Raw genomic sequence first — 12,035 nt, 5'->3', positions numbered from 1 at the left:
TCAAGCATTCATGAGCCTCGTTGGAGTGTGGCCAGGTCGTAGTCCGAAATCTCACACATTTCTACGAGGATCGCTTGGCTGAGGCCTATAGCTGCTCTTGCCTAAAAAAACCCAAATATCTCGAATATTGAGCTTGACTTCGGCGTTTTTCAGCCGACTCCCTACCGATGCGTCAAAAACGCTCAGCAAGTGCCTACTCAGCGCGAGTCGCGTAAAAATGCTCTCGAAGCGTATCAGCAGAAAGCCTTGACTGTATGGATTATGAAGATGCGTGATTAACTAGAACCTCCCACCTCCCCTAAGGCTAATCCCCTCATCCGTCCCGGGAGGCACAATTAGCGTGGTTTTTAGCAGATGCATGATGACGCGTGCTTATTGGCTAATCGCGGTAAAAGTTCAGTAATCAGAAAGTGTGTAATTAATTAGTGATGGACGGCAGGATTTCCGTATATGCTACAGTAGTACTGAGAGAACCAATTGAATGAGTTGATTGAAGAACTATCCTGGAGATCGCTGTTGAGAGCGTCTCATAGTCTGAAAGGCTAGCATTGCGTGCTACAACGCGGATATCCCGAGTTGACCCGGTTTACCGTGCAAAAACATATGGAGTAGGTCGTAGCTGAGTCATCCAATTCTTAGTGTTAAAATACCACCTTTCAGCTCGACAATTAGGCCTAATTCGAACTAGCTAGCTTCTGTGGAATTCATCCCAACATCGACCTTGCACACATAGAGCCATATTACCACATTCTAAATAACCAGAACTTGTTCGTGGTGCGATTGACCTCTAGTTCCTTTCTGCCTCTTATGTTGGCACCATCTACCAGGCTGTTGCTTATCGAATTGAATTCGCTAGTGGTTTGTTCCAGGAACTAGCCTTGGTGTGCAAGACTTGGTCTATGCGGCTCCTTGGATTGGTAATCATAGCTATCCATTAACGGCGAAGATCCAACTAGCGATCTTCCTGTGTAGTTCCGAAATAGGTCTTGAGAGTAACTAATTGTTCTCGAGGGTCACTTATGCTAAGAATCATGTAGTCCTTCGCTCTCTCTTAACGTTAGATAATCAATTAGCTGGTTCACCGAAGGCCGTCATTGACCTTCTTGGTCTCCTTCTTCCTATCCTTATATTCGCCTAATCTTATCCCAAATTACCGTTTGCGATCGGACAAGAGCTTATCCCACCCGTCGGGTAAAGGAATGGTAGGTTGTGTGAGGCAAGGAGTCCTTTTGATTTAGTAATCGGAGAGATCGGGGTCAATCTAGTCCTATACTCTCAATCCTTATATATAGGACCGAATGTGTCCTATTCATCTTCGCTACTAGGCTTTCTCTCGTAGAAGTAAGCCCCCTGTAGGCTCGCTTAGCGGTAGTCTCGACTTTTCGACTCTTATGATTGTAGTATGTATTCAAGGTTCTTCGACCTGTTGACGAGTTTCTGGTGGGTTAGGCAATACAATTGGCGGTCTAAACAGATCGAATTCGTCGATAGGTTGTATAGCTGATTCCGCGCAGTAGGAAGGAATTTTTGGAATAAATGAGATATCTAGTTATACAATTCGGGCTCATAACTGTCAGAGTAGGGGCTCGGGCCGGTGACAGCACCAAAAGAGATTCGATTAATTAAGGATACCTTATATAAGTAATACACGACAAAACCGTCACTAGAGCTATTAATGTCAAAACTTAACCAGGAAAATAAGCGGCAAAGCCGCACGGGCTAGAGGCTCGTGTCCTACAAAAATTATAACCATAAGTGATTTTACGTTTAGATATTGACCGCGACTTTAAGGAAGGCGTGGTGACGGTTGATGAATCTGTAACAAAAAGTGAAGATTAGTTATTTACCTAATGGAGGATGCACAAGGATAAGTACCCGCGGATGGGAGCCGCAACCAGGGCTTATCTTGCCATTCCAGCAGCTAAAGTGCAGTAGCTACTATCCTCTCTCTAGCGCAGCTCTCTCAGTCTTCCTCTTTTTATCTCTAATTAAGCCTCTTCTAGCTATAGTGAAGCTAGTATTTCTCCTCCTTATCCTGGCTGCTCTACCTATAGTTCCCCTCCTCAAAAATAATAAAGAATCCCGAGAAGCTATACGCAAGGCGAATAAAGTATAGGTGCTCATTACGTAGTATTAAAACTAACCTTATATATTCCCTTCCGTACCAAGATAATACTTTTACAGACCAGGCATATATTACCCTCTAAGTTAGGTCACCTGACTATATAGCAAATTCTTGGCTAGTTTAAAGGACATCCAATATGATCACTTTTACATCCTCGGACTCTGTCACAGGAGGGCTGGCTTTCGCTGTAAGATTTCATATTGCAAATTGCAGCGAGAGATCAATGACATTCGGTAATCAACACAGAGAAATCGTTGTATCATAAATCAGATGACCTCATGAGAGGAGTGATGCAAAGAGCCTGCCTAAAGCCTAGGCCAACATTTCAGGTCTCGGGCTCAGCGGAGACCCAGAGTTGGGAATTAAAGGACCAACAATTTCTTCATCACAGAAAACTGAAGGGGAAGAGAAATATTCCAACATATACATTGCCTCTTTATGTCCAAATTCAACATCTGAGGGGCTTTTCGATCTTTCGCTTTACGCGTCGTCTGCTTGGTGCATCCGGACAGTCACCAGATCGGCCGGGCAGCTTGTAAGAGTCAAGCCCCAGCGGATTTCCCGATCAGGGTCGACGTCTTGGATCTGGTCGAAGCGCTGGAGTAGACGCACGAGCACATAGCCAGCCTCGGTAAGGGCGAACTGCTGGCCAATGCAGATACGCGGGCCGCCGTTGAAGGGAACGTACTCCCAGCCAACCTTGCGGTTGAACCAGCGGTCGGGCTTGAACTTGTCTGCATCCGGGCCCCAGATGTCCTTACGGCGATGCATGACGTGGGTGCTGTAGACGACAGATTGGCCCTTCTTGATGTAGACCGGGGACTGACCATCAGGGCCGCCGCCGCGGGGGATGGTGGTATCACGGGTGGCGGCGCGTCGGTTGAAGGGGACTACAGGAAAAAGGCGGAGAGACTCATTCATGCAGTACTGCAAGTACTGGCAGGACTTAAGTGTGGCGAAAGTGATGTTCTGCGGGGCGGAGTACGTGCCGAAGGTTTCGATGATCGTCTCGCGCAGCTTGCGGAAGACCTCAGGGTTCCGCGCCAGCATCAAGATGGTCCAGCTCAGTAGTGAGGCCGTGGTGTCACGACCGGCCAGAAGAATGTTCAACAGCTGCGAGCGCAGGTCGACTGGGTCGCGGGTAGTCGCTACGAGCGCATCTAGGAATACATACTGCGACTTCTCCTCGTCCACGCGGGGCTTGCCACTCTGCGTCGCGGCTAGGGCACTGTGAACGAACTTGTCGACGAAGGCATGCACCTGCTTATCCGAGTGGCGTGTTTCCTTGCTATTCACGAGGAAGGCGAGCTTCTCGAAACGGGCTCGCTGGGCGCACACCCATTGTGACTTATCGAAATAGTAAGCGAAAGAGTCCTCGGGCCGCTGGGTGCCTTGCAAAGCGCCCAGTTGGCTCTCTACGCTCTCTCCGAACAGGAATTCGGTGGCGGAATCGATGGTGAGGCGGAAGAAAATCGACTGGATATCGGTGGCAGCAGTCCATCCGTTTGCGGCGACGGGCAATGCCTGCATTGCCTTTTGCACATGTGCTTCCTCCAGATCCAGCTGGCTGATTTGGTCTCGAGTGAATTGTGGACGAAGCAAGCCACGCGATCGAGACCATTCTTCGCCATCAGCAGTGAACTATTTCCCACCAAAAAAGTTAACATCTGCGCCACTTGATATAGCATCACGCCCAAACAAATTCAAGGAGCAAAAAAAACCCACGGCACGAGGTATGTGACTTACAATACCGGTGCCCAGCAGGGGGTGCACACTGTTTTGGCGCACCGTACCCAACTCGAAGTCCTTAAACTGAGTTGCTAGAACAGCCTGAATATTCTTCGGGTCGATGGTAAAGACCAGGTCCCGGCCCATATTTCGTATCACGTAGGTTGTGACGTAGCGACCCTCTTTCTCGCTCACGATCTCGACGCGGCGCTCTGAGAGCACTGGCAGTAGCTTCTTCCGATCCGCTGCCAGTGATTGCTTTAAGTTACTGATACCCATCGGGTCCTTGGATGGAAAATGAGGGATGGCACTACAGCCCAGACTATGCGCCTTACGGGCGTGTTGCCAGGATGACAGGGCCATGCGGATGATCTGCAGGACCACGGCCGCGGCCGCGAAGCCCAAAATAAAGGTGTAGGTCATGGTTGCGCAGCGGAAATAAAGGCGGCGACCATGGGTATTGGAAGAGAGCTTCAGAGTTCGTATAAATAAGGGGATAGGAATGACATTATATAGCAAGTTGCATTTCATCACCGGGCCTCGGTACTGGATCCAGTGGGTGGGGGAAGCAGAGGGCTCGAGACAGGATCATCCGTGTTGGAGAGCCAATGGGAGGCCTGCCGGAGGTCGAACTCGATGGCCGGCCGTCGGACTTCGCGCTGAATTCCTACTCCGAATAACAGGTCGCCCGCGCCGGCTCGTGAGGGGGGTCTCGTAAGGTGGCTTGATTGGATTCACGGGAGGCGGGATCTCTTTAGTATCCGCCTGGAGCCTTGCTCTCTCGGTGAGGCTGGAGAGTCCACATGCTTTAGTAGATAGTTGGGTGGGACCCCCTTGCGAGCTGCAACGCACACAGAAGCTTCCGTCGAGGTGGATCGACTGAGATGGACCGGATCTGAAGGATTGTGTCAGGATTGTGCCTGTCTGTCTGCTGCATTCTAGTCCAGGCGTCTACAGCCCCCATGTTCAGCCATGGGGGGCCGCGGGCGGCCCCAAATCGGAAATAAATTAAGCGTGTAAGCCTCCCCCACGTTGATAAGCTTACTCGACATACTCATTTGGCGCTCGTCTGGCGCGGCAGCGTCACAATGCCGTTGAAGCGACCAACGGACCCCACGACATGTTGGCATATTGAACTATTCCCATATTCGGATGATGCTACAGCCAAGATCGCCCTTAAAGTTCAGTCAGCCGAGCTCACGATTGGAGGCTGCGGTGTGCCCCTCTCTCCGCCGGGGTTCAGCCTTGACGGGACCGGACTGCGATCGCCGACCAGCCGAGGCCGGGGTCTCGACGATTACTGATCACTAGTCATGGCGATGGTCATCCCAACATCGTCACCCAAAAATACATTCATTCTTTTCTGAACCAAGTTTCTCTACCGAACCAAGGCCCCCTCCTCCAAGCCAACCCTTCAAACCTCCAACTTGGCCCCAATCTATTTACCAAACCGATGCCCGCCCCCGAAGGCTCACCGTCCGACCACGCCCTCGCGGACACGCTCTCTGCGCGATCCTATCTTGAACTTGCTCGCCAGCGAATTTCATCTCCTCCTCGACAATCCCTGTCCAAACAGCGGTCCACGTTCTCGGGGAGCCCGATTGGCATTGGCGACAACTCATTTCCGCACTTGCGATCCTGCGACCGCCAACCCTGTCCGAAGCATTCGGAGAAGACCGAGTCGGAGTCCGGGGCAAAGAATCCGCTGCCGGTGGACCGTCCACCGCGAAAAAGGGGCCGGCCCAGACTCGACACCGCAAAGGATGCCGCTGCGCTCGAGGTACGGAATCCTTAGTCCAGATTAACTGATCATGCGAATATATACTTATCGGCGCCCTATATAGGAGCGGCGTGTGCAAATCCGACGGGCGCAGCGCACCTATCGCCAGAAGAAAGAGGCTACAATCCAGACTCTGAGGACGCGAGTTGAGGTTCTCGAACACACGTTGCAGACGGTATCTGATCTGCTCGGTGCCACAGACACAGACGCAGATGGCCGTGCTGACCGCGGAAACCTGATCCGCGCACGACAGCTTGTCCTCGAAGAGATACAACGAGGGCGGCCGTTTCCAGGAGACCAGACCGACCAGACCGGGCGCGACCTCGACAGTGTTCGCGACATTTTCGGCTATCATGTCGCACATGGCCGAAGAGAACATGCTGATAACCCATCTTCGCGCCAGCACGCCCAAGAACGACCACCACGATACCCACGCCCCAGATCGCCCTCCCCCCTCCTCAGCCGCCTCTTTCCATCCAACACCATCTATACCTACAGCTACCAGGAGTCGGACCTTTCGCGCCGCCTGCAGCGATTCTGCCTCGAGCACATCTACCGCTGGCAATCAGAGCCGCATTCTGACCCGGCTCTGATGAGCCGCGTGTTCGGCCTGTTGCCCTGCATCCAGGACATGCCCGGCGTGCGGCGCAGCATGAGGCATATGCTGCAAGGCGAGATCGGCGGACCCCTGGAGGTGCCCAAGCTGGCGTTCTACACCCTCGGCGGCGCGGGCACGCACTACCCCCGCACCGGGCACGACGGCCAACCCGCCTACCCGGAGAACATGCGGCGGCCAGGCAAGATCATCCGGCGGCTGGCGCGGATCTTGCGCCGTGGGGGCATCCAGGACTGGGATGAGGATTGGAGCGGGGACCGGGAGCCGGATGACGGGGATGCACAGGCGCAGCAGCTGAAGGCGATGAGCGAGGATGCGCGGCTACGCCTGTTGGATTTAGAGGGCGAATGGTTCGACTGCCATGATGTCCAGGGCTACCTTCAGAACCTTGACGTAGTGCTGGACGGCTCATCGTTGCAGCTGGAAGTGCCGGCGTCGACGGTGAAGGCTTTGTATGGCCTCTCACCGGACCACGCTGCCTCACAATTCTATGTCTCACCTGGAGAACTGTCTTCCAGCGAGGTGAGTGGGTCGCAGTATTTAGGGCAGTCGATGTATGTCCTTGATGTGGAATGCTTTTTTGACTGTGAGTGTGACCCGCCTCCCCCCTTGCCTGGGGCCACCAGAACAAGCTTGTTCCAACGTCTACCGACCTTGCTGATTTCCACGTTTTCGCCCCATCTCTAGTACTCCTCGCCGACGTCCGGATTCTGGGTCGCGCCCCTGGGTTCCGGCTCTGGGATGTCGAAGCTGCACTGCGGACTGCCATCCAGCGGCGATCATTCGACTGAGCCCGTTCACCCCACGTCGGCAGGGGTCCACCCTGCCGACCTGCCATGATGACTATCGGGCCAACAACTCCAGCCCCATGAGGTACGATGAAACGACACTTGAAACGAAGGTAATTTTAAGCGAGACAGCCATCGGAGACTGCATAGTTTGTCATTGGGTATATCGCATAGACGTCTGATGTAACATTAAACAAGCCATTACAAAATTCTCCAGCACGAGAGCCTGCAAAAGCGTAAAGAGGAAACAAAAAAAAACCAAATTTCCTGCAATCCAGCTTAGTCTTTGCGGATTGGACGTATTCTTTCCGGCCTCCCTCCTGAAGTTAGATCAACACGGGAATGGATCTAGCAGCAGCACTCGAGGCACTCGAAGCAGGCGACACCGGCACAACTGGTTTCAAGTTAGTGCTTGTCCCAGGTGTTTGATCTCTAAGATAGTAGGTTAGAGGGACTACTTACATGCCGCAGCAAACGTCGCCGCCGCCACCACCACGCAGCTGCATCTGCTCCTGGCCGGACTAGAAAGAGATGTTAGTCTTTTCGGGTTTTGCTTTGAGTTGATATCATAACCTGGAGGTTGTCTGGTGGGGGAAAGGGGGAAGGAGGGGGGGGGGAGGGAAGGGGGTCAGCGTACCGGCTGCTCAGAGACGACGCCCTGGTTGGTGGTTGGGGCCGCGGGGCTGGAGGGCTGCATGGCGACGGTGTTGCCGTTCCAGGTGTTCTCCTGGGTGGCCTCGGCCTCGGCGGGAGCGGACTTGAAGAAGTTGAAGCCGAACATGGTGAATGGATGTCAGATTCGAGATCGGGGAGATCGAGTGACGCGTAGGATGAAGAAAGAAAAAGGGAAAGATGAGGGACGAGGGACGGGGTTTAAATTGAAAAAGAGGGATCAGCAGGGCTGAGCACGCAGACCAAAAGGGGAACCGTCTGCGTCTCCACCGGTACTTGTTACACTTTGGCGATGTGGAGGATCGGCTGTTCATAATTCCCTGATTCCCAGCAAATTCTACAAACTATTATTATTACACTTTTTTCGTTTCCTTTTTTTTCAACCCGGCGCGATCATTATAATTCCCGAATCTCTATACTGACGAGGGTGTATGGAGGACGAATAACACTTTGACACTGTTGGGCCATCATGCGAAACGACATTCAACTACGACCTCCTCGGCTTGTTCGGCAAATCTTCGTAAATGCAAAAATGCCAACAACTGCATAGCCGGTCCTCATGCACCGGGTAGTCTTGCCTTGGAGTGCTTGTGTGCTGGTGTGCTAAGTATAGCGGACTAATCAAAACGATGCTGCCTGCGATTGACGGCTGTAGGCATCTGGAGGGATCGGGCACACCGCCACTGGCGAAGGAGGCTTGGTCCATGGATGCGCCTCATACGCATACGTACCGGAGTCCGGGAGACTACGCGAGTGCTCGAGACAGGGAGTACCATAAGGGTTTTTCGTTAGCTATTCTGGTTGCCTATCGCTCACTTATCCCTTGCCCCTGGCCCTGAGCCCCCCCTTGACGCGTTTTCAGGGCCCTCGAATCCATGGGACGGCATCAATTCGTGGACCGGCCCCGTCAGCCCTAAAACGACGCGCCAAGACGGCTTGGCAACCCACTAGGATCGGATAATCGGAAGGTTCGGATCCTCAAAGCTTCGCCAGGAGACCGTCGGAGCGCAGCACCGACAGGTAACTTTGTTTAATTTCGCTGATGGTGCGGCACCTGAGAGTCATTCAAGATAAATTAAGTCAGTGGTGAATTGTTTCAAACCATTTTAAATAGAAGGGCCAGTAGGCCATGGGGAAACCCTGACTCACCCAGCCAGCGCCATGGTAATCCTCAGCTCCTGAGCAAGGATCCTGATCGCGAGCTCGACTCCTGCCTGGCCATCGTACTGTATCCGTGTGAGCTTTGATGATGTCCTAATATGATCAAGAAGAGGCGAAAACAAAACAAAAATAAAATAAACCAAAACTTACCGAGAGGCCCCAAATTGGAATTCGCCCTAAAAAACAGTAACTCGCTCCCAGCGCCAGCGCCTTGAAGATATCCGACCCTCGACGAATGCCGCCGTCAACAGTGATCGGAATGCGACCCCGGGCAATAGGGGCACACACTCGCAGGGCATCGAGGGTAGCCGGGACTCCGTCCAGCTGGCGCCCGCCGTGGTTGGAGATCACAATCCCGTCGACGCCATGCTGGATAGCAAGTTCCACGTCCTCGGGGGTGGACACTATAAAACACCATGCATATTAGTATGACGGGAGAGAGAGAGTCTGAGTATAAGGTGGAAGGGCTATACCTCCTTTCAACCAAATCTTAAGCGATGTGTGCTGTCGCAGCCAGGGAATCGCCGTCTCCCAATCCAGACTCGGGTCTATTCATGTCAATGTCAATCTATGTTCACCAACCCGCTAGCTCGCAGGAAGGAATATTTTCCACGTACCATAGTCGGTGCGATCAGAGGAGTCGCCTCCGTAGCTGAGGATATTCGGCCAGGCCATATCATCCGGGATGCGAAACTCGTTGCGGTACTCGTTCAACCGCTTGCCCAGTACAGGCACGTCGACCGACAAGAACAAAGCCTTGTATCCCGCCTCTACCAGAACCGAGTCAACCAAGCTGGATCTATTTTAGAAATCTTAGGGCAAAGAAGACACGTACTCTCCGCTCGCTCCAGCAACTGGACGGTGATGGATCGATCCTTCAGCACACACATCTGCATCACATACGGATTCCCCAAACCCTGGGCGGCCACGTCCTCAAGCGGGTAGGTCGAATAGGATGACAAGCCCATGCAAATTCCATGTTTGGCCGCCGCGCGTGATGTCGCAAGTTCTCCGTCGGGGTGTGCTAGTTTATGAGAGGCGGCGGGGCTAAAGCCGAAAGGGAGGGATACCTGCCTGGCCGTTAGATTAATCCACAGGGTGATATTCGTCCAATTGTGTGTTCTGACGGACCTTGGTGTTCAGTATCTCTGTGCTAGTATCGATTTTGTCCACATTCACCAGGATCCTGGGCCGGATTTTATACCGATCATATGCCGATTCGTTCTCGCGCAGGCTAGTCAAAATGTGAGTTAATGGACTTGCTCATTGTTTTTAATCAAGGGCAAAATCTCAAGTGGCATACGTGATTAGATCCATAGCGCCCTCGTTGTAATAGTCTAGTTGCGTCAGTATGCAGCTGTCGCGAGGGTGCTGAATACTTCGGTAATCACTCACCCCTCGCCATGGGAGATAACCGCCGACTCCCCAGCTCCTTCAAGTCTGCGATGCAACATACATCTTTGTGGAAAGTCTCGCCGCGATGCGCCATGTCTAAAGAGTTATAATTATGAAGGCAGAGCTTTGAGGAGAGGCAGGGAAAAATAAAGTTCAATCAGAGCGACAGCGATGGAGTAGAAATAAGTACATTACCCCGTATCCCCGAATTGCAGGTCAAACCCCAAAAGCACTACACAGGTTGTTAGCCTAATCAAGACGACTGTCAATCACTTTCCTCTTCTATCTATCTAGACAGCTTGGGCTGGGCTTCCTATTGTGGACAGTCATCCCATGTCATGGTTGGAGCTCCTCAGGGCTTCGGAATCACTTGCCCCACGCAGATCCCCCCCGCAGCCGTACGAGGTTTAAAGCACCACATGAACATGATACATGTCCTTTTACACCCACATATGCAATTTTCCTTCCAGAATAGTCAGGAACAATCAACTAGCTCTATCGACCATTATGGCACGCATCTTCATGTACGTGGATTATCATTTAAGACTGAGCGTGTGGCATGCTAATTGGCCCCATAGCACTGGCGCCTCCGGATATATTGGCGGAGACCTGCTCCATGCCTTAACTTCGACTCATCCCGAGTATCAGCTTACTGCCCTCGTCCGTGGAAGCGAGAAAGTCGCTGCAGTCACGAATGCCTACCCTGGTGTGCGTGTTTTGGAGGGGGACCTCGACTCCACCTCCCTCATCGAGGAAGAAGCCAGTCAGGCAGATGTGATTGTCCGTAAGTTCTCATTAATTGGGTTTATGATACCTCCTACGGGTGAATAGTTTGAATAACATCCTGTCAAGATGCCGCTAGCAACAAGCACATGAACAGCGTCGAGGCTATCGCGCGCGGTCTAGCCAAGAAAGCTGGCCCAAAGCCTGGTGAGGAACAGATAGGGGCGTAATGTTCAAGGCAAAGTTCTAACAAAGGGGCAATGTAGGATACTGGATTCAAGTCTCCGGTGCCAGTCTGCTGTCGATCCCCGATATTCTGCAAAAGCGCTTCGGCGAGGCATCCGATAAAGTTAGTTGCGATGTCGACGATGCCGCCGAGATCCGTGAGCTCGTGCACAAGAATGCGGACACCAGAGTAGTAGACGAGTTCCTTCTGAATGTGTCCGGTATCAAAACTGCGCTCGTATTCCCTCCCATCATCTATGGCCAGTCACGGGGGCCGGTGAAACAGCGCAGCGTGCAGATTCCAGAGCTCTCTAGAGTGGCGATCGAGACTCGGCAAACAGTTCAGGTGGGCAGAGGAGAAAGCATCTGGAGCAATATCTACATCTATGATCTCAGCAATGTCTTCCTGAAGCTTGTTAAAAAGGCCGTGGAGGGTACGGAAGGTGACCTTTGGAACCAGAATGGCGTCTACTTCGTTGGAACTGGAATGCTAGTGAGTTTCCCTGAACCCTATTGAGCAGTTAAATGAATCTAGATCGGAGCTGATATGAGTAGTCCTTTGGAAGAATTTCTGAATTGATTGCTGAGGCGGCATATAAGCTGGGCCTGACTGACTCGCCTGCTGTCAAGAGCATCAGTGCCACTGAGGCCGATACGTTATCTGCGCGGGGCAGCGTGTTTTGGGGCACCAACGCACGCAGCACTGCACAACGGGCTCAACAGATGCTTGGATGGGCTCCACAAGGCCCTTCTGTCGAGCAGGAGATCCCGTTGACCGTCCGCGCCGAGGCGATTCGTCTTGGCAAATTGTAGATCTGAAAA

General features: G+C 52.5%; 6 protein-coding genes across 6 annotated transcripts; 3 read left to right on the top strand and 3 right to left on the bottom strand.

Annotated features, from left to right (window-relative positions):
• Positions 1 to 2,605: 2,605 nt before the first annotated feature.
• N7462_009226 (cytochrome P450) lies at positions 2,606 to 4,276 on the bottom strand (the record flags this gene model as incomplete). The annotated part of the gene is made up of 2 exons (XM_057080940.1): positions 2,606 to 3,766; positions 3,872 to 4,276. The coding sequence occupies 2 exons, from the start codon at positions 4,274 to 4,276 to the stop codon at positions 2,606 to 2,608; spliced, it is 1,566 nt and encodes a 521-aa protein (XP_056929777.1).
• Positions 4,277 to 4,941: 665 nt separating this feature from the next.
• Positions 4,942 to 5,157, top strand: N7462_009225 (uncharacterized protein; the record flags this gene model as incomplete). Its single annotated transcript, XM_057080939.1, has 1 exon — positions 4,942 to 5,157. The coding sequence occupies one exon, from the start codon at positions 4,942 to 4,944 to the stop codon at positions 5,155 to 5,157; it is 216 nt and encodes a 71-aa protein (XP_056929776.1).
• A 149-nt stretch (positions 5,158 to 5,306) lies between these two features.
• Positions 5,307 to 7,040, top strand: N7462_009224 (uncharacterized protein; the record flags this gene model as incomplete). The annotated part of the gene is made up of 3 exons (XM_057080938.1): positions 5,307 to 5,633; positions 5,698 to 6,771; positions 6,876 to 7,040. The coding sequence occupies 3 exons, from the start codon at positions 5,307 to 5,309 to the stop codon at positions 7,038 to 7,040; spliced, it is 1,566 nt and encodes a 521-aa protein (XP_056929775.1).
• Positions 7,041 to 7,495: 455 nt separating this feature from the next.
• Positions 7,496 to 7,818, bottom strand: N7462_009223 (uncharacterized protein; the record flags this gene model as incomplete). Its single annotated transcript, XM_057080937.1, has 2 exons — positions 7,496 to 7,558; positions 7,675 to 7,818. 2 exons carry the CDS (start codon positions 7,816 to 7,818, stop codon positions 7,496 to 7,498), a joined length of 207 nt encoding a protein of 68 aa, XP_056929774.1.
• An 869-nt stretch (positions 7,819 to 8,687) lies between these two features.
• N7462_009222 (alpha-hydroxy acid oxidase) lies at positions 8,688 to 10,359 on the bottom strand (the record flags this gene model as incomplete). Its single annotated transcript, XM_057080936.1, has 9 exons — positions 8,688 to 8,763; positions 8,859 to 8,935; positions 9,021 to 9,274; positions 9,344 to 9,418; positions 9,488 to 9,640; positions 9,706 to 9,940; positions 10,002 to 10,104; positions 10,174 to 10,207; positions 10,266 to 10,359. The coding sequence occupies 9 exons, from the start codon at positions 10,357 to 10,359 to the stop codon at positions 8,688 to 8,690; spliced, it is 1,101 nt and encodes a 366-aa protein (XP_056929773.1).
• A 413-nt stretch (positions 10,360 to 10,772) lies between these two features.
• On the top strand, positions 10,773 to 12,026 carry N7462_009221 (uncharacterized protein; the record flags this gene model as incomplete). The annotated part of the gene is made up of 5 exons (XM_057080935.1): positions 10,773 to 10,789; positions 10,844 to 11,049; positions 11,118 to 11,195; positions 11,255 to 11,706; positions 11,769 to 12,026. The coding sequence occupies 5 exons, from the start codon at positions 10,773 to 10,775 to the stop codon at positions 12,024 to 12,026; spliced, it is 1,011 nt and encodes a 336-aa protein (XP_056929772.1).
• Positions 12,027 to 12,035: the final 9 nt, after the last annotated feature.

This window comes from Penicillium macrosclerotiorum (assembly GCF_028827735.1).
Source record: "Penicillium macrosclerotiorum strain IBT 26536 chromosome Unknown utg000009l_segment0_segment0, whole genome shotgun sequence".
In the NCBI taxonomy this organism is placed as follows: domain Eukaryota; kingdom Fungi; phylum Ascomycota; class Eurotiomycetes; order Eurotiales; family Aspergillaceae; genus Penicillium; species Penicillium macrosclerotiorum.
This window is presented reverse-complemented; position numbering and strand designations above follow the sequence as displayed.